The sequence below is a fragment of the Rhinoraja longicauda genome, chromosome 30 (genome assembly GCF_053455715.1).
Source record: "Rhinoraja longicauda isolate Sanriku21f chromosome 30, sRhiLon1.1, whole genome shotgun sequence".
Lineage (NCBI taxonomy): Eukaryota > Metazoa > Chordata > Chondrichthyes > Rajiformes > Arhynchobatidae > Rhinoraja > Rhinoraja longicauda.
In genome coordinates, this window is record NC_135982.1 from 6631163 (window position 1) to 6658946 (window position 27784).

A 27784-nucleotide genomic window follows, 5' to 3' on the forward strand; every position below is an offset into this window, starting at 1 on the left:
CAGTGGGAGCCCCGGCCGTGAAGGTTCAATGTGCTCACACTACATGGCCATGTGGTGCCAGCCCTGGTCGTACAATGTGAGCCCTGGCCGTGCGGTTGCAGCCCCGGCCATATAGTGCCAACCCCGGCCATGTAGTGGGAGCCCCGGCCGTGTAGTGCAATGTGCTCACACTACATGGCCATGCAGTACAATGTGAGCCCCGGCCGTATGGTGCCAGTCCCGGCCATGTAGCGGGATCCCCGGCCGTGCGGTTCAATGTGCTCACACGACATGGCCGTATGGTGCCAGCCCCGGCCATGCAGTACAGTACAATGTGAGCCCCGGCCATATGGTGCCAGCCGCGGCCATGTAGTGGGTGCCCCGGCCATGCAGTGGGTGCCCCGGCCAAGCAGTGGGTGCCCCGGCCACGAAGTGGGTGCCCCGGCCGTGAAGTGGGTGCCCCGGCCACGCAGTGGGTGCCCCGGCCACGCAGTGGGTGCCCCGGCCATGTAGTGGGTGCCCCGGCCACGCAGTGGGTGCCCCGGCCACGCAGTGGGTGCCCCGGCCGTGTAGTGGGTGCCCCGGCCGTGTAGTGGGTGCCCCGGCCGTGAAGTGGGTGCCCCGGCCACGCAGTGGGTGCCCCGGCCACGCAGTGGGTGCCCCGGCCACGCAGTGGGTGCCCCGGCCATGTAGTGGGTGCCCCGGCCGTGAAGTGGGTGCCCCGGCCACGCAGTGGGTGCCCCGGCCGTCCACAGAACGTTGCTACATTGTGGAACGTGGCGACAGGGGGTTGAGTTTCACTTTGTCCACGTTGCCAGGCGACGCCGCATTGATACTCGCCGCCGGATTCCAAGACTGGGCTACACCGTCCGCACAGGTACAGGCACAGGTGAGCGAGGGACCCGGTCCCCTGGCCGCCTGTCTAACGTGTCCACGCGGCCTACAGTGCATGGTATTTCAGTGCTGCGCGGAATGTGTGCCCTCCGGGCGTGGGATCTGTGACTTTTCTTTTGAGCCATCCTCTGCCTTCTCTGCTTCCAAGCCCTCCAGGTTTCATGCCTCACTTCGCCTCCTCCCCCTCCCCCAATCATCTCTCCCTCCTCCCCTCCCTTTCTGCATTTCCATCCTGCCTTCTCTCCCCGCTCAATCCTCCCCTCCCTTCCAAAATTCTCCCTTCCAAATCTCTCTCCCTCCCCTCTTTCCCCTCCTTCCCTCTCTCTCTCCCTTCCCTCTCTCCCCCTCCTTCCCTCTCTCCTCCCCTTCCCTCTTTCTTCTCTGCTCCCCTCTCCCTTGCCCTGCCTCCTCTCCCTTGCCCTGCCTCCTCTCCCTTGCCCTGCCCTAAATTCCCCAAGTTTCTCTCAGCCAGATCCTGCAGAACCCCATGGATTGATGCTGAAAGTAAATCTTTTAAGCCGTTGCTTGCAAACACTAAATTTTAAACCTGTAACTGCATGCGTGAGGGACTGCACGTTTACAGCCCAACAGCGGCGGTTGGTGCAGTATCAACAAGACAAGATGTCTATATCCTGGAGCCGCTGTGTCCACGTACTCTGAGGATGAATCTCGTTGAGACCGTGCGCTTGTAACCACAGCCTTGGTTGATACCTCTGCTAGAAAGATCAACGTTGCTCACCCATGCCCACGTCTGACTCGTGCCCTTGGAAACGGTTTGCTCATGGACCTGTCCCATACAATGCCAAGGCCATGCAATAAGACAACCTTCTCAGCTGCGACTGAGAGTTTCTCACCAGTGGCCTGTATCGGACACGTACGTCCCCGTTATCTCTTGAGGAAGCATAACCAGCACCTGCCACGGCCATGCCGTTTAATTTAGTTTAGAGATGCAGCATGGCAACAGGCCCTTCGGCCCACCAAGTCAACGCCAGCCAATGATTACACTAGTTCTATGCTATCCCACTTTCTCACCCATTCCCTACACAATTTACCGAGGGCCAATTCACCCACAATCCCGCAGAGCTTGGGATGTGGGAGGAAACCGGAGCATCCGGAGGGAAACCCACACGGTCTCAGGGAGAAGGTACAAGCTCCACACAAGACAGCACCTGAGGTCAGGATCGAACCTGGGTCTCTGGCGCTGTGCGTCACTGCGCCACCGTTCCGTCCCTGAGGAGAGGCGGTGTCGCACGGTGCGCCCGGCCTCCACGGGCACCTGACGTCCACAGTTGGGCCCGCTAATGTCTTTATTCGGCGGGGATCACAGGAGGCGCGGGAAGTTTGTATGTGAAGGGCCGCGAGTCCCCTGAAGGAGCAGAAAAGGGCAGGAAATACCAAAAATGAAAGCGAGCACCTACTTCTTAATCCGTGCATAGGTCCTTTCACGGGGGTGGGGTGGGGTGACGATTCAGCAGGCGGGGTGAGGCCTGGCTATCACATGGCTGATCGCTGGATCCCCACCCTGCCCGGAGGTGTCACACAAGAGCCCCAGTGGCCCCCTGATGTCACAATGGCCGAGAAAGGAGGCACTACCTGGGCGAGCCTACCCTGCTGGTGTGCTTGACATTGCCCGCCACATCTGTTCCAAGACTCGTCCTTCTGTAACAACCTGTGGAGCAGGGTTAGGGTACCAGAGGGGTCAGGCAGTAAGGGATCAATGATTCATTGGTGCCTCATTGTCACGTGTAGGTAGAGTGAAACTCCTTTTTTGTAACCAGGTCAGTAAAATTGATTAGTACGGGCGTCAGGGGTGATGGGGCAGAGGCAGGAGAATGGGGTTGAGAGGGAAAGATAGATCAGCCATTATTGAATGGCGGAGTAGACTTGATGGGTCAAATGGCCTAATTCTGCTCTTATCACTTATGAGAATCATACTCGAGTGTAAGAGTAGATTACACAATACTGAGGCAGTACACAAGAGTCGCCACGTTTAGTTTTTCATTTTTTCTAGTTTTAGCTTTAGAGATGCAGCACGCAAACAGGCCCTTCGGCCCATCGGGTCAACGCCAGCCGTCGATCACCCGATCGCACTAGTTCCATGTTATCCCACTTTCGCATCCTGCCCCCCCACCAGGGGCAACTTACGGAAGCCATTTAACCTACAAACCTGGATGTGTATGGAGTATGGGAGGAAACTGGAACACCCGGAGGAGACCCACGCGGCCACAGATAGGACGTGCAAACTCCGTACGGACAGCACCCGTAGTCAAAATCGAAGCCGGGTCTCTGAACAAGGAACGGCTACAGCAAATAATTAGGAAAGCAATAGAATACTTGGTTCCATTGCAAGGAGGATTGAGCAGAAACGTAGGGAAGCCATGCTGGTGAGACCACACCTGGTGTAGTGCACAGGTATAGTCATACAGTGTGGAAACAGGCCTCAGGCCAACTTGCCCACGCCAGCCAACATGTCCCATCTACTTTAGTTCCACCTGCCTGCATTTGGCCCGTATCCCTCTAAACCTGTCCTAGTGTTACGGATACCTCGAACGGCTGGGTTACCTTGTTTGACATACAATCATAGAGTCATACAGTTTGTAAAGAGGCCCAACTAGCACATGCCAACCAAAGTGCCCCATCTACACTAGTCCCACCTGCCTGCATTTGGCCCGTATCCCTCTAAACCTGTCCTATCCTGTCTAAATGTTTCTTAAATATTGTGATAATCCCTGCCTCAATTCTCTGGCAGCTTGTTCCATACATCCTACCACCACGTGAAAAAAGTTACCCTTCAGCTTCCTATTAAAACTTTCCCCCTCACCTTAAACCCATGTCCTCTGGTTCTTGATTCCCTTACTCTGGACAAGAGACTCTGTGCATCTACCCGATCTGTTCCTCTCATGATTTTGTGCACCTCTGTCAGATCACCCCTCATCCTCCTTGGCTCCAAGGAATAATAGAGCCCGAGCCTGCTTAACCTGTTCCTTTTGTTAAGGCCCTCGTGCCCTGGCAACATCCTCGTAAATCTCTGCTGGTGCGACCGATAACGTGACCACGTGGCCCTTGCACCTGGTGGTCATTGAGTTGTCTGCTGAGTCCTCCTCTTCTCTTTCAGATGCCGGGGACTGGACTGGACAAGAGATGCTGCATTACCTCCTGCCTCACGTCGCCCACCACTTCAGCAGACAGCTGCCGAAACGCAACAGAGCAAAATTGTAAGCACCACCTGGAGAGTTTGAGCATTTCCCGCACGCGTATTATAAGAAAATAACTGCAGATGCCGGTACAAATCGATTTATTCACAAAATGCTGGAGTAACTCAGCAGGTCAGGCAGCATCTCGGGAGAGAAGGAATGGGTGACGTTTCGGGTCGAGACCCTTCTTCAGACTGATGTCGGGGGTGGGACAAAGGAAGGATATAGGTGGAGACAGGAAGATAGAGGGAGATCTGGGAAGGAGGAGGGGAAGGGAGGGACAGAGGAGCTATCTGAAGTTGTATTGTTGCAATCGCGGGTTGGCAGGTTGATTGGCCACAGCAACTGCCCTGCAGGGGTGTAATGGAAGGGCAGTTGATGGGAAAGTGAGGAGAATAAATTGTGACAGTGCAGTATTCGTGGAAATGGGTGAATTGAATTGATGGAATTTAATTTAGAGATTTAGCATGGAAACAGGCCCTTCTGCCCATTGAGCCGACCCATCGATCACCCATTCACACTTTTATCCTGTATCTTTACACTGTGGACGGCTTGATTGTAATCATGTTATAGTATTTTCGCTGACAGGATAGCACGCAACAAAAAGAGGCTTTTCACTGTACCTCACGGTACCTGGGAAAATAATAAATTAAACTAAACTAGGTCGATGTTATCCCACTTTTGCATCCCCTCCCTACACACTAGGGAGAATTTTACAGAGTCCAATTAACCTACAAACCCGTACATAGACAATAGGTGCAGGAGTAGGCCATTCGGCCCTTCGAGCCAGCACCGCCATTCAATGTGATCATGGCTGATCACTCTCAATCAGTATCCCGTTCCTGCCTTCTCCCCGTACCCCCTGACTCCGCTATCCTTAAGAGCTCTATTATGGCTCTCTCTTGAATGAATGAATCTTTGGGATGTGGGAGGAAACCAGAGGAAACACACAAAGTCACGGGGAGAATGTGCAAACTCCACACAGACAGCACCCTGAGGTCAGGATCGAACCCGGGTCTCTGGCGCTGTGAGGCAGCAACTCTTATTTTTTTCCTCCCAGCCCATTCTCCTGCCTTCTCCCCGTAATATTTGATGCCTTTTTTTCCCAGCTGTTATCAGGCAACTGAATCATCCTACCTGCAACTAGAGAGTAGTCAGTCCTGAACTACGATCCACCCCATTGGAGACCCTCAGACTATCTATGATTGGACTTTACTGGACGTTACCTTGCACCAAACATTATTCATGTTATTCCGTTTGTCATGTATCTGTACATTCTGACTGGCTCAATTCCAATCGTGTGTTGTCTTTCCGCTGCCTGGTTAGCACGCAACAAAGGCTTTTCACTGTACGCGTGACACAAACTAAACTTAAACTCTTTACCAATCAAGAACCTACCAATCTCCATTATAAAAATACCCAATGTCTTGGCCTCCACTGCCATCTGTGTGTATGAATTACACCGTCTGGTACCTTCTGAAGTAGAGTCAGGGATGGGCTATAACTAGTGATGCCCACATCTTGAAAACTGAAGGCTTTCAAAGATATGTGTCAGGGGCAGGGTGCTGAGGTCATGTAGACCACACCATCACATTGCATAACAGGTCCACATTTCTTAACTTTGTGCACCAAGTATATTCCAGTCACAGTGGAAATTACAATTAAACAATGACTGATTATTGACCACCGAGCTACCCATGTTCTCCCAATATGGGCGTGGGCACGGTGGCGCAGCGGTAGAGTTGCTGCCTTACAGCGAATGCAGCGCCGGAGACTCAGGTTCGATCCTGACTACGGGCGCCGTCTGTACGGAGTTTGTACGTTCTCCCCGTGACCTGCGTGGGTTTTCTCCGAGATCTTCGGTTTCCTCCCACACTCCAAAGACGTACAGGTTTGTAGGTTAATTGGCTGGGCAAATGTAAAAATTGTCCCTAGTGGGTGTAGGATAGTGTTAATGTGCGGGGAATCGCTGGGTGGCGCGGACTCGGTGGGCCGAAGGGCCTGTTTCCGCGCTGTATCTCTAAATCTAAAATCTAAATATCCACGTGGGTTCCCCTGGGTCCTCTGGTTTCCTCCCACATCCCAAAGACATGCAGGTCATTAGGTTATACTAGACCAAGTGGACCTATTAGGCCCAAACCTCTCCTGCATTGGTGCAGCCCCCCCTTCTCCCCCCACTCCATCCCCTTAATGCCCCTTATCCCCCCTCCACCTCCTCCCCCCTCCCTCCCTAGGAGATAGATTTAAACTTTAAAATGTGAATAACTTTAAAAATATAACACAGATTTCAATGAAACTTCTTCCATTAGCACCAAAGGGACGACGCTGAGTAAGGTGGATCTAAAATTGTCACGCTATCGTGTACCGTTTTGTCTGTAGTTCAGGAACAAACAAACAAACAAATGAGAGTTTTAGTATATAGATGTCCACAATAAGTTACCTCTAGTGTGTGGGCACATGTTAGGATCTGGGGTGGGTTGATGGAAATGTGGGGAGAATAAAATTGGCAATATTGTAAACAGGTGCCAGATGACCAGCATGGACATGATGGGCCAAAGGGCCACAGGACTTTACAATTCTTGTGTGTTAAGCATTCACTGAGCAAATCTTCCATTTCACCCAACTGTTTCCTTACTCCTCTTTGTTAATCCACACACACAGTGGTTGCACAGTAAACTACTGAGCCTTGGTTACACCGTGTGCCCATATACTTGTTGGCAGTCAAGGCATGTGTTCATCAGCTTCTTTAGAGAACTATTTAACCTTCTTTTCATGATAGAAATCAAGATGATCCTCAGACCACAGAATTGCCACATTTGTAGCATGTGATCTGTGCACGTTAATCATTTCCACATTCTTAAAGTGGGAGTTAATCTAGGCAGTGTCTATGCCTTTAGTTTAGTTTCGAGATACAGCGTGGAAACAGGCCATTCGGCCCAGCCAGTCCACGCCGACCAGCGATCCCCGCACACTAACACAATCTTACACACACTGGGGACAGTTTACAATTTGACCAAGCCAATTAACTTACAATCCTGTACGTCTTTGGAATGTGGGCGGAAACCGGAGAAAGCCCATGCAGGTCACAGGGAGACCGTGAAAACTCCACACAGACAGCACCTGCAGTCAGGATTGAACCCGGGTCTCTGGCGCTGTAAAGCAGCAACTCTACCACTGCGCCAGCGTGCTTGTGAGCCTTTCCCTGCCGAGATATGTTTGGGTGAAGGACGTTGTTTGGGGACAGAGCTTCCACCACACCCTGGGTGAATTTGTCGTCTCGCATCACCCTACATTGATGAATGACCATCTGAACGATGGTACCATAGGAATTGCCAGTTCTGCAAAATCGTAACCATGAAGAAAAACTGGTATAAGCTGGCATAACATCCCTGGGGCAGAAGAGGGTAAGCGAAGATTTAAATTGTGGCGATTAACATTCTGAGTGGCTTGGATGTGCATCCTTCATTGGGTCCAAACACCGGGAGATAAATGTTAAAGTAATTGGTTAGAAGGAGATGTCGAGAACTATTTCCTTGCAGAGGCTTGTTAGGGTCTGGAGCTCGCTGCTTGCGAGAGAGAAAGAAAGGCAGAAGTCTGCATCACATTTCAAATACATCTTCTATATACTGAAACACGTTTGTTTGTTTGTTCCTGAACTACAACAAAACGGTACACGATAGCGCAAAAATTTTAGGCTCACCTTATTCTCCGTCGTCCCTTTGGTGCTAATGGAAGAAGTTTCATTGAAATCGGTGTTATATTTTTTAAGTTATTCACATTTTAAAGTTTAAATCTATCTCCTAGGGAGGGGAGGGAGGGGGGAGGAGGGAGGATAAAGGGGGTTGAGGGGATGGAGTGGGGGAGGAGGGGGAGGGGAGGAGAGGGTGCTGCACCAATGCAGGAGAGGTTTGGGCCCAACGGGTCCACCTGGTCTGGTATTCAAATAAAGTTAAACTCTTGATAGCCCACCATCCAGTTATTCAGAATTTTTTTGTTTAGTTTACTTTAGAGATACGGCACGGAAACAGGCCCTTCGGCCCACTGGGTACGCACCGACCAGCGAGCCCCGCACATTAACACTACCTACACACACTAGGGACAATTTTACATTTATAACCAAGCCAATTAACCTACAAACCTGTACGTCTTTAGAGCGTGGGAGGAAACCGGAGCACCCGGAGAATGCCCATGCAGGTCACGGGGAGAACGTACAAACTCCGTACAGACAAGCACCCGTAGTCGGGATCGAACCCGGGTCTCTGGCGTTGTAAGGCAGTAGCTCTACCACTGCACCACCGGATGGTTTGCATTTGGCTCATCTGGAGAGCCGGTTCCCACCATCCAGTGAGATTCGGCAGATTCACTGGAAGATTTATTGTACTACGATATCATTTATTAGTTTATTATTTTCACGTGGACCGAAATACAGTGAAAAACGTTGTTTTGCGTGTGGTCCGGGCAAATTGTCCCCAAACATGAACACCATGCCATGCAGTTGTGGATATCATTACACACACTCGGCAGAATTACAGGATTGCACACATTTAGAAGATTCCATTAAGTCTACATGGAAAGCAGGAGCACGCTTAATAAGGGAGTTTTTACCCTCGGGATCGGTGCTTATAATTCTGCTGTCCATTTAAAAATATTCCTAATTGAAGGGACATAATCCTATAATCCTGGCGTCTTCCTGCTCTTTGCTTTTCTTGACCATCAGTTCTCTGGTCTCCTGACACCCATCCAATCCAGCTTTGAGTTAGTCGGGGTTACAGTCATACACTCCTTTAAGAGGAGTCATTAGAGGCCAGCATGGTGGCACAGCGGTAGAGTTGCTGCCTTACAGCTCCAGAGACCCGGGTTCGATCCTGACTACGGGCGCTGTCTGTACGGAGTTTGTGCATTTTCCCTGTGACCTGCGTGGGTTTTCTCCGGGTGCTCCGGTTTCCTCCCACACTCCAAAGACATGCAGGTTTGTAAGTTAATTGGCTTCTATAAATTGTCCCTAGTGTGTAGGATAGAACTAGTGTACAGGTGATTACTGGTCGGCATGGATTCGATGGGCCAAAGGGCCTGTTTCCACGCTGTGTCTCCAAGACTAAAAACTAAAAGAAGTCAACAGTGTTTAATTGTCGTATGTGTTGGAACCAGAACAATGGAATTCTTTCTTGCTGCAGCATTGCAGGCACATTAGGTATAACAGCATAACAAATAAATAGGCAGGCACTCTCCTCGACATATGTAAACGGTAACGTTCTGCGTCGTAGGTGGCCGCTATTTGTATACATTGGGTATGCAAACAAAGAATTTCACCGTGCCTTGTCACATGTGACAGTAAAGTATTCCATTCCATTCCATTCCACCTTGTGTAGACTCGCACTTACATAAGCGATGCTTTAAGCCCACTGACCACAACCCGGTAACAACGGGGTACTGATTGAGAATGATCAGCCATGATCACATTGAATGGCGGTGCTGGCTCGAAGGGCCGAATGGCCTACTCCTGCACCTATTGTCTATTATCTATTGTCACTGCTTCACGTCCCAGTTGCTTGTCTCGGTGGCGGAGCGCCCCAGCGCGTTGTTGCCGTATCTGCCGGCCAGTCAGCCGTTCTCATGGACGGTGCCACTTGATCTCCGTGTCGGAGCTCCCAGCTGGTCTCTGCGGTTGAACGGCAAGTTTACACCTGCGCAGTGGCACTTCCGTTTCCGACGAGCGTAACATCGGACTTGCACAATCGGTCGCGACCGTAAACCGGGCGGGACGCGTCAGCCGGGGAGCGCCTGTACAATAAATGACCGGTCACTCTGACTCAGCCAGACCCTGACCATGCAAGTCAAAGTACATCATGCAACCTTTGTTGTGCAAAGACCGTACCATTTGTCCCTGGGACGATGAGGCCGGGTTGTGGTCAGGGTTGTTCAGTATGGTTGATAGGAGGGAGGTGTTCTTCAACCTGTCACTCACGGTTCCCAGGCCCCTCCTGCTTCTTCCCTGTGGCAGCAGCAGCAAGATGAGAGCGTGGCCTGGGTGGGGAGAGTCTCTGGTGATATTAGCGCCCTTCACGAGGCAGCGTGGACGATGGGGGGGGGGGGGTCAGTACCCATGGTGGAGCGGACAATATCTCCCACTTTCTGCAGCCGCCTTTGTTCGTAAGCGATCGGATGCCTGAACCCCAGACCTTGACACCACCAGTCAGACCAATAATCCCGGAATAGACAATTGGAAAAATCCTGAAATTCTTAGTGTTTTTCTAATTTAAGAAATAAAACATCTTTAGCTTCGTGGAGACGCACAGCGCGGAAATAGGCCCTTTGGCCCGCAGAGACCGCGCCAACTCACGATCCCCACACACAAGCTGGGGACGATCTACAAATTATCCTGCACACTGGGGACAATTGACAAATTTACCAAGCCAATTTGCCTACAAACCTGCACGTCTTTGGAGTGTGGGAGGAAACCGGAGTAGCTGGAGAAAACACAGTCAGGTCACGGGGAGAACGTGCAAACTCCATATAGACTGCACCCTTGGTCAGGATCCAACCCGGGTCCCTGGCGCTGTAAGGCAGCAACTCTACCGCTGCACCATACACCTGTAGAGGTTTGCCACCGTATGCAGCAACCTGCCAAACCTCAAATGCCTGAGGATGCAGAGGCGATGGTGAGCTTTCTTTGCAATTGCGTGGATGTGCTAGGCCCAGACCAGGAACTTGATACAGTTGAGGTGATATTGTCTTTCCTACATAGAGGCTTCCTCTTGCAATCTGAAAGTGATGGGTGATTTCATGCCATCATAATTCAATAAGAATATGATTGTAACCTCGCCCATTCCTATTGACCTACAACAGCCTTTCACCTTCTCCATTATGAAGCATCTATCTCTGCCTCAAAACTATCCAAAATCTCTGCTTCCACTATTCTGCACTCTGTATCTTCCCCTCTGCTCTGCCTATTGGACTCGAAAGGACACAGAGTGTTGGAGTAACTCAGCAGGTCAGGCAGCATCATTGCAGAACCTGGATAGATGCTGCCGAACCCGCTGAGTTACTCCAGCGCTTTGTGTCCTTTTTGTGTCTTAACCAGCATCTGCAGTTCCTTGTCTCTACGATTGTAGAACTTGAGTTCGACTTGATTGTATTCATGCATGGTATTATCTGATCTACTTGCAGAACATGCAAAACCTTGGTACACGTGAGAATGATAAACCTAAACTGAACCTAAGAGAGTTCCAGAGATTCATAACCCTCTGAAACAGAAGTGTCACCTCCCCTTTGACTTAAGTGGTGACTGCTGTTTACAAACCGTGACCCCTGGTTCAGGTTTCTTCCACAGGAGGGCCATCTGGGTCGACTGGGCTTGTATTCATTGGAATTTAGAAGGATGAGAGGGGGTCTTACACAAACATATAAAATTCTCAAAGGATTGGACAGGCTGAATGCAAGAAAAATGTTCCTGATGTTAGGGGTGCCCAGAACCAGGGCTCACAGTTTCGGAATAAGGGGGAGGCCATTTAAGACCGAGATGAGGAAAAACATTTTCACCCAGAGGGTTGTGAATCTGGAATTCCCTGCCACAGAAGGCAGTGGAGGCCAATTCACTGGATGTTTTCAAGAGAGTAAGATTTTGCTCTTAGAACTAACAGAATCAAGGGATATGGGGAAAAAAGCAGGAACGGGGTACTGATTTTGGATGATCAGCCATGATCATATTGAATGGCAGTGCTGGCTCGAAGGGCCGAATGGCCTACTTTGGTATGTTTCTATCTCCATGTCAGTGCCATCCTAGGGGGTTCATGTCCCAATCAAGTAACCCGCCTCTCTGCGATACAAGCCCAGCATTTATACGCTCATGAGTAGGGGGAATCGAGAATCAGTGAACATCGGTTTAAGGTGGGGGGGGAGGGGGAAAGATTTAATGGAAACCCGAAGGGCAAACATTTTACACGAAGGGTGGTGGGTGCATTGAACAAGCTGCTGGAGGAGGTAGTGGAGGCAGGTACTATCACAACGTTTCAGAAACATTTAGGCAGCTCCATGGATAGTAGGCAAGTTTTAGAGGGATACGGGCCAAACGCAGGCAGGTGGGACTAGTGTAGATGGGGCACTTTGGTTGGCATGTGCTAGTTGGGCCTCTTTACAAACTGTATGACTCTATGATTGTATGTCAAACAAGGTAACCCAGCCGTTCGAGGTATCCGTAACACTAGATGGGTGGGAATGGGAGATGACCTTCATGGAAGGATTGAGTGAACCTGATGGGTTTTGACAATTGTCCACTTGTTTCACGGGTAATACAATTGCAACCATTTTATTTTACAATTCCAGATGAAGTTTAATTATCTGAATCCATATTCCGAACTAGCATGGTAGAAGCTGATCTTGCTGTGATAAATCATTAGTTCTGGTTGGTCATCTGATAACTCCCCCACCATACCGTACCAGGCCATAGTGCCTTGGGTAGCCAAGGCTAAGAGATGTCAGTGCGTTCAGTTTTGGGATTAATCCACCTTTGCAGAAAAGTCAGTTTTAAAAGTTGATCTTTCCAAATCTCAAGGCTCATACCAAGAGCAATGTTTTTGGCACATTGGCCTATATCAGTCAGAATATTGAGTTGGGAGGTCACGTTGCAGTTGTATAAGACGTTGGTGAAGCCGCATTTAGAGTATTGTGTTCAGTTCTGGGCACCATGTTATAGGAATATGTTCTCAAGCTGGAACGGACACAGAAAAGATTTATGAGGATGTTGCCAGGACTAGAGGGCCTGAGCTACAGGGAGAGATTGAGTAGACTGGGAATCTATTCCTTGGAGTGCAGGAGTATGAGGGGTGATCTTATAAAATCATGAGAGGAATAGATCGGGTAGATGCACAGAGTCTCTTGCCCAGAGTAGGTGAATTGAGGACCAGGGGGCATAGGTTTAGGGTGAAGGGGAAAAGATTGAATAGGAATCTGAGGGGTAACTTCTGCACACAAATGGTGGTGGGTGTATGGAACAAGCTGCCAGAAGAGGTAGTTGAGGCTGGGACTATCCCAATGTTTAAGAAACAGACAGGTATATGGATAGGACAGGTTTGGAAGGGTATGGGCCAAACGCAGGCATGTGGGATTAGTGTAGCTGAGATATGTTGGCTGACATGGGCAAGTTGGGCTGAAGGGCCTGTTTCCATGCTGTATCACTCAATGACTAATTTAAAAGCAGTGGATGGCGGAGTGAGTTTTCTGGGTTGGATTACAGGTGTTTTCTGCACTTTGAACACACGGGCTCCAACTGATCCTTCTGTGCTGACTGAAGGAAGGCCCAAAGAGTGATAGACAGACAGGGTAGTAGGTTATAACCTCTAGGTTGGAGGCAGAGAGTGCTGGAGTAACTCAGTGTGTCAGGCAGCATCTCTGGTCAACATGGATAAGTGATGTTTCAGGTCGGGACCTTTCTGTAGACTGATTGTGGGGGTGGGGGGGGGGGGGGTGGGAAAGAAAGTTGGAAGAGTGGAGGATAGTCACAAATTGCTGGAGTAACTAGGCAGCATCTCTGGAGAGAAGGAATGCGTGACGTTTCGGGTCAAGGTCCTTCTTCAGACTGTGAGTCAGGGGAGGGGGAAATACAGAGAGATAAGGAAATGTAAGATGTGAGAATGAGACATCAAAGGGGGTGGAGATCAAGGGAAATGTAGAATAGATCATTGTTAGCTCGGAAAAGAAAACAGCAAAGCCAGCAGAGATAAAATGTAATCAGGGACAGTCAGACTGGTGAGAGAACTGGGAAGGGGGAGGGATGGAGAGGGAAAGCAAGGGTTACTTGAAGTTAGAGAAGTCAATGTTCATACTGCTGGGGTGTAAGCTACCCAAACGAAATATGAGGTGCTGTTCCTCCAATTTGCGCTGGGCCTCACTCTGAAGGGTGGAGGGACAGGCTAAAGCCTGGCATGTCATGGGTCATGTAGGCCATGGGTTAACGAGCTGGAAGATGGATTTCCAGAGTGGGTGTTTGGTGACACTACGCTCTTGCAGACTTTTAAATGTTGGTTTGCATTTGAATTCTGTACAACATACGACGTTTATTAACCATGTCACAATCTTGTATTCGCTTCTAGCCAAGCGCTGCTGGCTCTGTTTGTGATCGGCTTGCTCTTCCCACAGTTGTGCGTGCTCGCTCGGTAAGTGGGGGCGTTGGCGTGCTGGGTTATCGAGGGCGGCACAGTGGTGCAGTTGGCAGAGTCGCTGCCTCCCTGTGCCAGAGATCCCGGCTCCATCTTGTCACGGAGTGCTGCCCGCGTGGAGATTTTGCACAGAGTTCCTCCTGTGACCGCGGCGGGTTTCATCCGGGTTCCTCAAAGACGTGCGGGTTTGTAGATTAATTGGCCTCGGTAAAATTGCTCCTCGTGTGTCAGGAGTGGATGGGGAAGTGGGATAAGATGGAGCGGGTGATGGGTGGGCAGGGTGGACTCGGTGAAGGGCTGAAGGGCCTGCTTTCATGCTGTAGCTCTAAAACTAAAGGTGACCCCATCATAAGCTCTTGCCAGCAAAGGTTGCACGGCTCTGGTTGCCCCCACGAAGGGTCAAGAGGGGAAGAAACATCAACATCACCATCCCTCAAGGTATAACTCCGTTAACTGCAGCTTCATCATAAATCGGAGCTCAAAGCTGCACACAGGAGCAGTTATGGAACGGTGTTGGTGCAGCCGAGAGGATGTAGCCCTGGTTTGTTGCCTCTCTTGCTATTAAGCCTCTCTTGCTTGATAGAGCTCTTAAGGATAGCGTAGTCAGGGGGTATGGGGAGAAGGCAGGAACGGGGTACTGATTGAGAATGATCAGCCATGATCACATTGATCGGGTGCATGACACTGGGTGCCCAGCGGGCAGGTCAACATGAAAAGCTTGCGCTCAGCGGCAGAATTGACTGAACATGGCCCCGGTTGTTACAAATGGCCCGGAGGTCGTTGTCGTCGTGGCTATCCCTCGAGGTCGAAGATGGTGGTCTACGTTCCGAAGAACGAAGACGCCTGTGCGTGCGTTTGTTTAACGTGTACTTGATGTTGCACTCCAAGAAGCACACGCTCCTTCACAAATCAATCAACTATTTCCAATGGCAAGGGAACTAAGACGATTGGAGCTGATAGATCTGTTGCAACCTTCATCATCCGCCTTCACAGCCGTTGAGTTCAAGATAACTTTGTCCGCCTGGTCTGCCGTTGAGGTCTTGTAGGTTCGGTAATATGACTGATGCAGACAGCATCTCTATTGGTCTGGACCTAAGACACGAGATGTGTCAGGCAGCATCTCTGGAGAGAAGGAATGTGTGATGTTTCGGGTCGAGACCTTTCTTCAGACTGAGAGTCAGGGAAGAGGGAGTCTAGAGATGTGGAAGGAGACGGTGTGAAAACGACAGATCAAAGCAGACGATGTTAAGGCAATATAAAATTGGATGGGACAGCACCTGATATTTCACTTGGGCAGCTTTCAGCTCTGCAGTATAGATATTGATTTCTCTAACTTCAAGTAACCCTTGCTTTCTCTCGCTCTCCGCCCCTCCCCTATCCTAGTTCTCTGACTAGTTTCACTGTCCTTCTGATTAATTTTACTGATTGCATGCCAACGATGGGCCATTCCACATTTCCTTATCGTCTGCTTTGATCTGTCGTTTTCACACTGTACCCTTCCATACCTCTAGACTCCCTCTCCCCTGACTCTCAGTCTGAAGAGGGGTCTCGAGCCGAAACGTCACCCATTCCTTCTCTCCAGAGATGCTGTCTGTCCCGCTGAGTTTCTCCAGCATTTTGTGTCTATCTTTGGTGAAAAACAGCATCTGCAGTTCCTTTTTACAAATGGCCTGACTTGTTGAAATCAGTCTTTTTGCAAATTCTCCCATAAATGGAAATTCGAACTCTGAAGAAGGGTTCCGACCCGAAACGTCACCTATTCCTGTTCTCCACAGATGCTGCCTGACCCACTGAGTTGCTTCAGCATTGTGTGTTTATTTCCGGTTTAAAACCAGCATCTACAGTTCATTCCTACACAATCTTTTCCCCAGTTTAGGGGAGTCTAAAATACCAAGGCATAAATTTAAGGAGAACAGGGATTTGAGGGGCAACTTTTTCCACACAGAGTGTGGCAGGTATGTGGAACAAGCTGCCCAAGGCAGTGGTAGAAGCAGGTACAATTGCCACTTTTAGAAGACATTTGGATAGGTTCATGGAAGGAAAGGTTGAGAGGGATACGGGCCAAATGCAGGCATTAACGACTAGCAGCGGTGGACATCTTGGTCAGCATACACAAGATGGGCCGAAGGACCAGTTTTCATGCTGTGTTCCACTATCCAATGTTACTCACTAGCAGGGACTGGGGATAATACCCAATCCCAGGTTTGTAATCTTTCTGCTTCTCTTTCAGACCGAGGTCATCAAGATATTGTAACCAGCCCCTCCTCCACAATCTGACCACTTACATCATCTTCACGTTCCTGATGACAGGTAGGATTCTGCTGCTATTTTAGCACCGACCTTGCAACCTACAGTGCAGTCCACAGTGCAATCTGCAGTGCAGTCCGCAGTGCAACACACAGTGCAATCCACAGTGCAACACACAGTGCAGTCCGCAGTGCAATCTGCAGTGCAGTCCACAGTGACTTCTACAGTGCATTCCATAGTGCAACACAGTGCAGTCCACAGCGCAATCCACAGGAATCCAGTGACTTCCACAGTGCAATCCGCAGGAAACATTTGTGTGGCTGTAGCTCCCACTTGCTCTCTCAGAGAAACATAGAAAATAGGTGCAGGAGGAGGCCATTCGGCCCTTCGAGCCAGCACCGCCATTCAATATGATCATGGCTGATCATCGAAAATCAGTACCCCGTTCCTGCCTCCTCCCCATATCCCTTGATTCCCTTAGCCCTGAGAACTAAATATAACTCTCTCTGTCTCTCGCTCTCTCTGACCCTCTCTCTGTCTCTACTGCTGCCTTTTTTCTCTCTCTCACTCCCTTGCTCTCTCTCTCTCTCTCTCTCTCTCTCTCTCTCTCTCTCTCTCTCTCTCTCTCTCTCTCTCTCTCTCTCTCTCTCTCTCTCTCTCTCTCTGTTGCTCTGGCTCTCTTTCTCTTTCTCTCTTTCTCTATGCCTCTCACTCTCTGTTCCTCTCTCTCTCTCTCTCTGTCCCTCATTCTGTGTGTGTGTCTCTCGCTTTCTCTCTGGTCTCTCTTTCTCTGTGTGTTTCTCTCTCTCTCCATGCCTCTCTCTCTGTTCCTCTCTCTCTGACCCCCCCTGCCTCTCTCTCTGTTCCTCTCTCTCAGTCGATGTTTATGTGTGGTGAGCAGAGTAACGAGGGTACATTACCCGTGTCTGTGGTTCAGTGTGCGATGTGCATTACTGAGTGGCTCATTCTCGATGATATCGTCATCCCCTCCAGCTGAAGTTCATCCGGGGCCAAGAATCAGAAATTAAAATGATGGACATGAGAGACTGCTCATCTTTTTAATCAGAGATGATATCGGATTTTTAATTAATGAAGGATTTAGATCGTGTAACTAAGGAAAGTATTTCCTCGGCGGGAATGAGTGAGTAGGCAAGTCTGTTTCTACGCTGTGTGACTCTGTCCCAGCCCGAAACGTTGTCTGTCCATTTCCTCCACAGATGCTGCCTGACTTGCTGTGTTCTTCCAGCACTTTGTGTTTTGCTCCTGAGAGTCCCTGACAGGGTGCATGTGGGGAGGATTCGTTCCACGGTGGAATCTAGAGGAGGGGGTTATCCATTTAAAACAGAATGAGACCAAGCAAGTTAGTTTAGTTTAGGATCTCGACCCGGATCGTCACCCAGAAATGCTGCCTGACCTGCAGGAAAAATGATCCCAATGTCGGGGGTGTCCAGAACCAGGGGCCACAGTCTTAGAATAAAGGGGAGGCCATTTAAAACGGAAGTGAGAAGGAACTTTTTCACCCAGAGAGTTGTGAATTTGTGGAATTCTCTGCCACAGAGGGCAGTGGAGGCCAAATCACTGGATGAATTTAAGAGAGAGTTAGATCTGAGGGCTGGTGGAATCAAGGGGTATGGGGAGAAGTTGGGCACAGGTTACTGATTGTGGATGATCAGCCATGATCACAATGAATGGCGGTGCTGGCTCGAAGGGGCGAATGGCCTCCTCCTGCACCTATTTTCTATGTTTCTATGACCCGCTGAGTTACTCCAGCATTTTGTGTCTATCTTCGGTGTAAACCAGCATCTGGAGTTCCTTCCTACACACAGTTTAGTTTATTGTCACGTGTACCGAGGTACAGTGAAAAACTTTTGTCGCATACTCACCAGTCAGCGGAAGGACAATACATGATTACAATCGAGCCGTCCACAGTGTGCAGATACATGCTTTTACTCTGAGGGTCTGGAACTTAGTTCTTCAAAGGACAATGGAAGCAGAACATTTGAATATTTCTAAGCTGATGTAGATGATAACCTGAAAGGCAGACAGGAATGCGGGGTCGAGGTTAATCTTGAGGGATCGAATGGCCATCCTCTTGCTCCTGAATCACACGAGGTCAGATTATAAGGTCATAAGGTCACAAATGATAGGAGCAGAATTAGGCCATTGGGCCCATCAAGTCTACTCTGCCGTTCAATCATAGCTGATCTATCTCTCCCTCCTGACCCCATTCTCCTGCCTTCACCCTATAACCCCTGACACCTGTACTAATCGTTCTATCTCTGCCTCAAAAATACCCACTGACTTGGCCTCCTCGACCTTCTGTGGCAAAGAATTCCACAGATTCGCCACCTTAGGCACACTGGATTTCAGCTTCATCAGCTGTGTGGCTCTCCACGAGAACTCTGCTCTGGGAAAGTGTCAAATAAATGGAGACCCAGGAATCGTTGATGCTGGAATCTTGAGCAAAACACAATGTGCTGAACTCAGGGGGTCGGGCAACATCTGTGGAGGGAAATGGACTGATCGAGGACCAGAGGACATAATTTTGAGGTGAAGGGGGAAAAGATTTAATAGGAACCTGAGGGGTAACTTTTTTCACACAAAGAGTGGCGGGTGTATGGAACGAGCTGCCAGAGGAGGTAGTTGAGGCTGGGACTATCGCAACGTTAAAGAAACAGTTAGACAGGTACATGGATAGGACAGGTTTGGAGGGAAATGGGCCAAAGGCTGGAAGGTGGGACTCCGTGTAGCTGGGACATGTGGACAAGTTGGGCTGAAGGGCCTGTTTCCACACTTTGTGACTCTATGACTCTTAAGTCTAAAGAAGGGACAAGTTGGGCCGAAGGGCCTGTTTCCACACTTTGTGATTCTATGACTCTTAAGTCTAAAGAAGGGTCCCGACCCGAAGGGTCATTTGGTCCCTTTCCCTCCACAGATGTGGCCTGACCCGCTGAGTTCCTCCGGCAGTTTGTCTTTTAGTGAAATGAATGGTTGTTGCAACAGTTTGTTATAAAGTATACAAATGGATCTAATTCTCACAAAACTCTTTGTAGGATTCACTTTCCTTTTGACCCTGATGGATCCGATTCCCTGCAAGTTGAGGGCGGCTTTTCACGCGTTTGGAGTCGGATCATTTCTACAAGGTGCCTTAACCACTGCATTCACCATTGCTGCTCCTCAGTGTGTGAGTTTATTTATCTTCCTTGCTCTGCGATAATCTCAAGTGCTGTGTTGGGTTTCTGCGGTTAGCCAGAAACGCCTGACCTTGTCGTCGCGGCAGCCTTGATAACCTCGTGGGAACGAGAATAAAGGGGAGGCCATTTAAAACGGTGGGAAGGAACTGTTTCACCCAGAGAGTTGTGAATTTGTGGAATTCTCTGCCACAGAGAACCACTCTGCCTGGTGGAATCAAGGGGTATGGGGAGAAGGCAGGCACCCCGTAGCAGATCGAGTACAGAGGCTAAAGGTTTAAGTTTAGCTTCGTACAAAATGAACAGATCTCAGTTAAATGGGTATTTATTCACAAAATGCTGGAGTAACTCAGCAGGTCAGGCAGCATCTCGGGAGAGAAGGAATGGGTGACGTTTTGGGTCGAGACGGATTAAATACAGAAATATTTGGCTGGCGTTTGGAATCTCTACAAAAGTATGAGACTGCTCAAGTCAGTGGCGTTAATGTTAATGTTAAGTCAAGTTAGTGTTATGGCATCAGTCTGAAAAAGGGTCTCGACCCGAAACGTCATCCATTCCTTCTCTCCCGAGATGCTGCCTGACCTGCTGAGTTACTCCAGCATTTTGTGAATAAATACCTTCGATTTGTACCAGCATCTGCAGTTATTTTCTTATATCGGTTAAGTGGGTGACGTTTATCCGTTGCTACTTTGGAAGCCGCAGCGGTAGAGTTGCTGCCTCACAGCGCCAGAGACCCGGGTTCGATCGTGACTGCAGGTGCTGTCTGTATGGAGTTTCCACATTCTCCCCGTGGCCGCGAGCGTTTTCTCCGGGTGCCCTGGCTTCCTCCCACCTTCCAAAGACGCCCGGGTTTGTAGGCCAATTGGCTTCGGTAAAATTGGAAATATTCCCTAGTTGTGTGTAGGATAGAATTAGTGTTCGGGGATCGCTGGCCGGCGCGGACTCGCTGGGCTGACGGGCCTGCTTCCACGCTGTATATCTGTAAACTAATAGGAGCAAGAGCGAACGTGATTATTAAACAACAGTTTACTTCGACTTTCGGTATTAACACCTGACAGGATTTCCTTTATTTCTCTGTTAGGCAATCACCACTCCAGAGCTCTACTATCTGTCACTTGTGTTGTCTGTGCTGAGTGTGCTCGCAACAGGTTTGTACTCTGCTACTCTTAACATCGCTTCCTCTGGCCGTTTCAGTGGCCCAGCCGTTAGAGACGCTGCCTCACAGCGCCCGAGACCCGGGTTCCATCCTGACCTTGGGTGCTGTCTGTGTGGAGTTTGTAACGTTCTCCCTGTGAATGCGTGGGTCTCCTCTGGGTGCCCCGGTTTCCTCCCGCATGCCAAAGACGTGCGGGTTTGTAGGGTAATTGGCCTGGGTAAATTGCCACTCGTGTGTGGGGTGCAGGAGGAGGCCATTCGGCCCTTCGAGCCAGCACCGCCATTCAATGTGATCATGGCTGATCATTCTCAATCAGTACCCCGTTCCTGCCTTCTCCCCATACCCCCTGACTCCGCTATCCTTAAGAGCTCTATCCAGCTCTCTCTTGAATGCATTCAGAGAATTGGCCTCCACTGCCTTCTGAGGCAGAGAGTTCCACAGATTCACAACTCTCTGACTGAAAAAGTTTTTCCTCATCTCAGTTCTAAATGGCCTATCCCTTATTCTTAAACTGTGGCCCCTTGTTCTGGAATAACAGAACGAGGGGGTGAACGGGTGATCGATGGTCAGCATGGACACAGTGGGCCGAAGGGCCTTTCTCCATATGTATCTCTTTCAACTGGTCAGTGTAGGAAAGAACTGCAGGTGCTGGTTTAAGTCTGAAGAAGGGTCTCGACCCAAAACATCACCCCGTTTCTTCTCTCCAGAGATGCTGCCTGGGTTACGCCAGCATTTTGTGTCTATGTTCTCTCTAAATTGGTCAGTTCTGTCCGAAGGCACCCAGTGTTTCTCTCCTTCAATATGGCCTGATCAGCAAGGCCCATCCTTCAGCCTAAAACTTCACAACCTTTACTACTCTCCATTGTTTTTATCCTCACTCTAACTAGTTTAGTTCATTGCCACGTGTACAGCAAAACGCTTTTTGTTGAGTGCTATCCAGTCAGCGGAAAGATGATACATGATTACAATCAGGCCGCCCACAGTGTAGATACAGCATAAAGGGGATAATTTTCAGTGCAAGGTAAAGTCCAGTAAGGTCGGATTAAAGATAGTCTGAGGGTCTCCAATGAGGTAGATGGTAGCTCAGGACATAATCCGCCAACCCTTTCACCACCTCCAACGGGACCCCACTACTGGCCACATCTTCCCATCTCCACCCCTTTCTGCTTTCCACAGAACCATTCCCTCCGCAACTCCCTGGTCCACTCGTCCCTTCACACCTAAACCATCCCCTCCCCAGGTACTTTCCCCTGCAACCGCAGGAGATGCAACACCTGTCCCTTTACCTCTCCCCTCGACTCCATCCAAGGACCCCGGCAGTCTTTCCAGGTGAGGCAGAGGTTCACCTGCACCTCCTCCAACCTCATCTACTGTATCCGCTGCTCCAGCTGTCAATTCATGTACATTGGCGAGACCAAGCGCAGGCTCGACGATCGTTCCGCTGAACGCCTTCGCTCAGTCCGCCTTAACCAACCTGATCTCCCAGTGGCTCAGCACTTCAACTCCCCCTCCCATTCCCAATCTGACCTTTCTGTCATGGGCCTCCTCCATTGTCAGAGTGAGGCCCAGCGCAAATTGGAGGAACAGCACCTCATATTTCGCTTGGGCAGCTTACACCCCAGCGGTATGAACATTGACTTCTCTATTTTCAAATTGCCCTTCCTTTTCCCTCTCTCTCCATCCCCTCCCCCTTCCCAGTTCTCCCACCAGTCTTCCTGTGTCTGACTACATTCTACCTGTCCCGTCCACTCCCCTGGCATCAGTCTGAAGAAGGGTCTCGACCCGAAACATCACCCATTCCTTCTCTCCAGAGATGCTGCCTGACCCGCTGAGTTACTCCAGCATTTTGTGTCTACCTACCATCTACCTCATTGGAGACCCTCGGACTATCTTTAATCAGACTTTATCTTGCATTAAACGTTATTCCCTTTATCCTGTACTGTAGACGGCTTGATTGTAATCATGTATAAATCTTTCCACTGACTGGATAATACGCAACATAAAAGCATTTCACTGTACCTCTGTACACGTGACAATAAATCATGGCCTCCTAACCCCATTCTCCTGCCCTCTCCCCATAGCCCCCTGACACCCGCACTAATCACGTTTCAAATCTGAAGAAGCGCTCCAAACCGAATCATCGCCCATCCATCTTCTCCGGAAATGCTGCCTGACCTGCTGAGTTACCCTAGCTCTTTGTGTCTTAGCTTGAGAGTGTGAGTGGTTTTAATGCTCAGTCCTGCACAAAAATCTACTGAAATCTACTGGGCGGCACGGTGGCGCAGAGCTACTGCCTTACAGTGGCAGAGAACCGGGTTCCATCCCGACTACTGGTGCAGTCTGTATGAAGTTTGTACGTTCTTCCCATGACCTGCGTGGGTTTTCTCCGAGATCTTCAGTTTCTCCCACACTCCAAAGTCATACAGGTTTGTAGGTTAATTGGCTTGGTGTAAATGTAAAAATTGTCCCTGGTGGGTGTAGGATGGTGTTAATGTGCGGGAATCGCTGCTCGATGTGGGCTCGGTGGGCCGAAGGGCCTGTTTCCGTGCTGTATCTCTAAACTAACAACCAACCTAAGACTTGTTTATTATTTCTTTTAAACAGTGTTCATCGTGTTCCTGATCCCATTCTGGATGGCCAACATCTTCCACCCTGGAATGCTATTAAATCACGGATCACGCACTGGAATCTGCCACAAGCCAGTTGCTGAATGCCCGTGTTTCTGGTACATTTAACTAAGGCATTGGCAAATCCCACACATGAATGAATAATGCATTTGGTTGCTGTGCAACAGAAGCTTCTGGAACATTCCGCTGCACGAGTTCTCACACTATTCCAGTGGAAACAACCCAAGCGGAGTTGGTCAAAAGACTGAAAAGGATTCGTTGTCAGTATTGGCGATGTGGGTTTAACGTCGTGGACTGCTTAGAACAGTTATGTTTGTGGACTTGTTGGTTCTGTGTATTAGACAGAGTTGAGAGCATTTCAAACCAATTTAATAGTACAGAGGCAGTCGGCATGAATGTTGTTGTGTTCGCTTATCAAAAGTGGAACAGGACATTTATTTACTGCTAAGTTTTATACATTTAACCCTTTGAGGGCTGATGCACACAGTTGACCTTTCCACTTAACGTGATGTGCTAAGTACGGAGGCCAATGCAAGTCCCGAGGCTAGACCCACTCCCCCCCCCCCAAACCCAGCAAAATACCTGCATTTATACAGTGAAGATAGACACAAAATGCTGCAGTAAAGGGCGGCACAGCGGTAGAGTTGCTGCTTTACAGCGCCGGAGACCCGGGTTCAATCCCGACTAGGGGTGCTGTCTGTACAGAGTTTGTACGTTCTCCCCGTGACCTGCGTGGGTTTTCTCCGAGATCTTTGGTTTCCTCCCACACTCCAAAGACCCACAGGTTTGTAGATAAATTGGCTTGGTAAATGTAAAAATTGTCCCTAGTGTTTGTAGGATAATATTCATATGCGGGGATCGCTGTTTGGGGCGGACCCAGTGGGCCGAAGGACCTGTTTCTCTAAACTTAGCGGGTCAGGCAGGATGTCTGGAGAGAAGAAATAGGTGACGTTTCGGCTCAAAACCCTTCTACATTCTTCAAATGAGTCTGAAGAAGGGGCTCGACCCAAAATGTCACCTATTCCTTTTCTCCAGAGATGCTGCCTGACCCAATAGACAATAGGTGCAGGAGGGGGCCATTCGGCCCTTCGAGCCAGCACCGTCATTCAATGTGATCATGGCTGATCATTCTCAATCAGTACCCCGTTCTCTCTTGATTGCAATTGACCCGCTGAGTTACTCCAGCGTTTTGTGTCTAACCTTGGTGTAAACCAGCACCTGCAGTTCCTCCCTATACTCCATTTATACAGTGCCTTTCAAGAAATGCTGAAGCATTTTCCGACCAATGAGGACCAAGCTCCTCATAGGATTGTATTACCGCGTGGAAACAGGCCATTCGGCCCACTGAGTCCTTGCCGACCAGTGAGCTCCCTTCTTTCAGCTCCTGGTCCATTGCCTTCAGTACCGAGGTGATTGAAGTGCACAGATAGACACCTCTTGAATGTATTCAGTGACCCTACTATCACTGTTCTCCACAGCTGTAAGTCCCACCTACTCGCCCCTCTCTGGTGGAAATGATCCACTTCAGATTCCCCCTCCAAATCTCTTACCCCCTACCCTAGATCTACGTCCTCCAGCGTCCTCCGTCTCTGCTGTGGGGAATTGTTTCTTACCTACACCCCCCTCATCCCTCTCTTTACCTCAATCAGAAGTTCATAACTAATAAGGAGCAGAATTAGGCCATTCCACCCATCATGTCTACTCTGCCATTTAATCATGGCTGATCTATCTCTCCCTCCTAACCCCGTTCTCCTGCCTTCTCCCCATAACACGAGAATCAGACTCAGTCTCTCTTCACAACTGCCCCGTTCAAAACTTTCCTGGGCAGCCTCTGTAGACTTAAGCTCATCCAAACCTCTGCTGCTGGCTCCCACCTTACACTGGATCTCTCTCTCTCTCTCTCTTCACCACTCTTCCCCTTTATCTTCATGCCCTCTCTTTACTTTTCTATTTCTTTTCCCGTCCCCTTCCCTTTTTTCTCTTTCTTCTCCCGCTTTTTCCTTCCCCTTTTTATCGCTCCCTCCCTCCCTCCCTGCACCCTCAGCTGTGCCTGTGTCTCTATGAGATATATTTGACAACAATAAACCAATGCCAACACTTGCCCAGACTCCGTTTCTTTTTTATCCACCTATTAAAGTTCTAGCTCTTTGCCCTGCACTCACATTTGATCTTTCTTACATCAGTTTCTTGACCGTCCTTTGCTGAATCCCAAAAGTTTATTATTGTCGTGTACTGAGGTACAGTGAAAAGCCTTTGTTTACATGCTATCCAGTCAACGAAAACTCTACACATGATTACAATCAAGCTGTCCACAGTGCACAGATAAAGGATAAAGGGTACAACATTTAGTGCAAAGATATAATATTGCCGTCTGTTAAAGTCCTATTGACGACAATTCAAAGGTCTCCAATGAGGTAGTTGGGACGTCAAGGCCACACTCTAGCTGGTGAGGAGACTGTTCAGTTGCCTCACAACAGCTGGGAAGAAAACTGGCCCTGAAACTGGAGGTGTGCGTTTTCAAACTTCTGTACCTCGTCTGATGTGAGAGGGAGTGACGGGGGGTGAGACTGGTCCTTGATTATGCTGGTGGCCTTGCCGAGGCAGCGTGAAGTGCAGATGGAGTCAATGGAAGGAAGGCTGGGTTGTGTGATGGTCTGGGCTACGTCCGTAACTTGCAGCAATTTCTTGTCATCTTGGATGAAGTTGATCACTTGCCTGATCACTTTCCCTCTGCAGGACTATAGCTCAACTTACAGAGGCCACAACATCCTTCCCCAGCATGCCTGAGGCAAACACTGCCAACAACTGTGACTCGACAATATATTGGCTGAGAATCGTCAGCTGTAAGCGTGTGCACAAATCCTCTAGAGCAAATGGGTCATTACAGGAAATATTGCTCCATCTAGTGAGCAAAGGAAAAACTCCACAAGCAGTCCAATTATTCCATTCACAGCAAGAGACACAGTGCCGGAGAGTAACTCGGTGGGCCAGACAGCATCTCTGGAGAACATGGATTGGCGACGTTTCAGGTCAGGACCCTTCTTCAGATGGAAGACGGAAGAGCCTGGAGAGGGTCCCAACCTGAAACATCACCTATCCATGTTAAGATTCCAGCATCTGCAGTTCCTTGTGCCTACCAACTGGCACCATTTCTATTTTCAGATCTTGATTTTCTATGAATGGATCCCTGGGTGCCTTCAGCTCTCCCGAGCAAACTCAAACTGCATTTGGTCAGGTACATGGATCGGAAAGGTTTAGTGGGACATGGGTCAAATGCGGGTAAATGGGACTCGCTTAGATGGGGCATCTTTGACGGCAGGTGTAGGAAGGAACTGCAGATGGTGGTTAAAACCGAAGATGGACACAAAAAGCTGGAATAACTCAGTGGGCCAGACAGCATCTCTGGAGAAAAGGAATAGGTGACATTTCGGGTCGAGACCCTTCTTCGACTGAGGGGGAAAGGGAAACTAGAGATATCTGTGGTAGCGAGTCTGGGTTAAAATGTGGTCGTAAAGTCAGAGAGCAGGAGGAATCACAGAGGAGGGAGGAGCAGTGAGAGAGGGTGTTGCAGAACTCTCGTCGAAGAGAGAACTTTTTCGTACCTTGAGATTTCACTGTGGAGTGGCGTGATGAGCTGGGCCGAAGGACCTCTTTATGCTGTATGATTTTATGACTAAACGGAATCCAAGAACAAATCACTTTGTCAGCGGACAGCTTCAAGTGCACAGTTTTCTTAACCCAGATATTGGATGCCATGCATAATGGTCAAAACCGTTTTTGTAAAGTGCAACATCAGACGTAATTAAGCTTTCTTGAATTCTTTTGTGCATAGAACATAGAATATTACAGCACATGAACAAGCCCTTTGATCCACAATGTTTGCGCCAAATATGATGCCAAATTAAACTAATTCCTTCTGCCTACATGTGATCTGTGTTCCTGTATTCGCTGCATATCCATGTACACATCTAACCCTTAAATGCCAACATTGTATCTGCCACCATCACCACCCCAGGCAGCACGGGATCCAGGTGTCCACAACTCCGCTTATACCTGGATTTACTTTAGAGATACAGCATAGAAACGGGCTCTTTGGCCAACCGAGTCCGTGCCAGCCAGCGATCACCTCGTACACTAGTACTATCCTACACACTAGGAACAATTTGCAATTTTGCCAAAGCCAATTAACCAACAGACCTGTACGTCCTTGGAGTGTGAGGGGGAAACCGTAGCACCTGGAGAAAACTCCTGTGCGTGTCACAGAACACTATTGCATTAGAACAGGCCCTTCGGCCCACAATGTCTATGCCGAGCATGATGCCAAGACCATCTCTTATCTACC

At 49.3% G+C, this 27784-nt stretch overlaps 1 protein-coding gene across 1 annotated transcript; it reads left to right on the top strand.

Annotated features, from left to right (window-relative positions):
• The first annotated feature begins 779 nt into the window (after window positions 1-779).
• Window positions 780-27343, top strand: LOC144608019 (uncharacterized). Its single transcript, XM_078425245.1, has 6 exons — window positions 780-856; window positions 3989-4088; window positions 16452-16531; window positions 19522-19652; window positions 20741-20807; window positions 23420-27343. The coding sequence occupies exons 2-6, from the start codon at window positions 4015-4017 to the stop codon at window positions 23548-23550; spliced, it is 483 nt and encodes a 160-aa protein (XP_078281371.1). The 5' UTR covers window positions 780-856; window positions 3989-4014; the 3' UTR covers window positions 23551-27343.
• Window positions 27344-27784: the final 441 nt, after the last annotated feature.

Coding starts and splice junctions, on each gene's coding strand:
- LOC144608019 (XM_078425245.1), top strand. CDS start 4,015: ATGCTGCATTACCTCCTGCCTCACGTCGCCCACCACTTCAGCAGACAG. Junction 16,532..19,521: donor CTTCACGTTCCTGATGACAG/GTAGGATTCTGC, acceptor AACTCTTTGTAG/GATTCACTTTCCTTTTGACC. Junction 20,808..23,419: donor GCTGAGTGTGCTCGCAACAG/GTTTGTACTCTG, acceptor TCTTTTAAACAG/TGTTCATCGTGTTCCTGATC.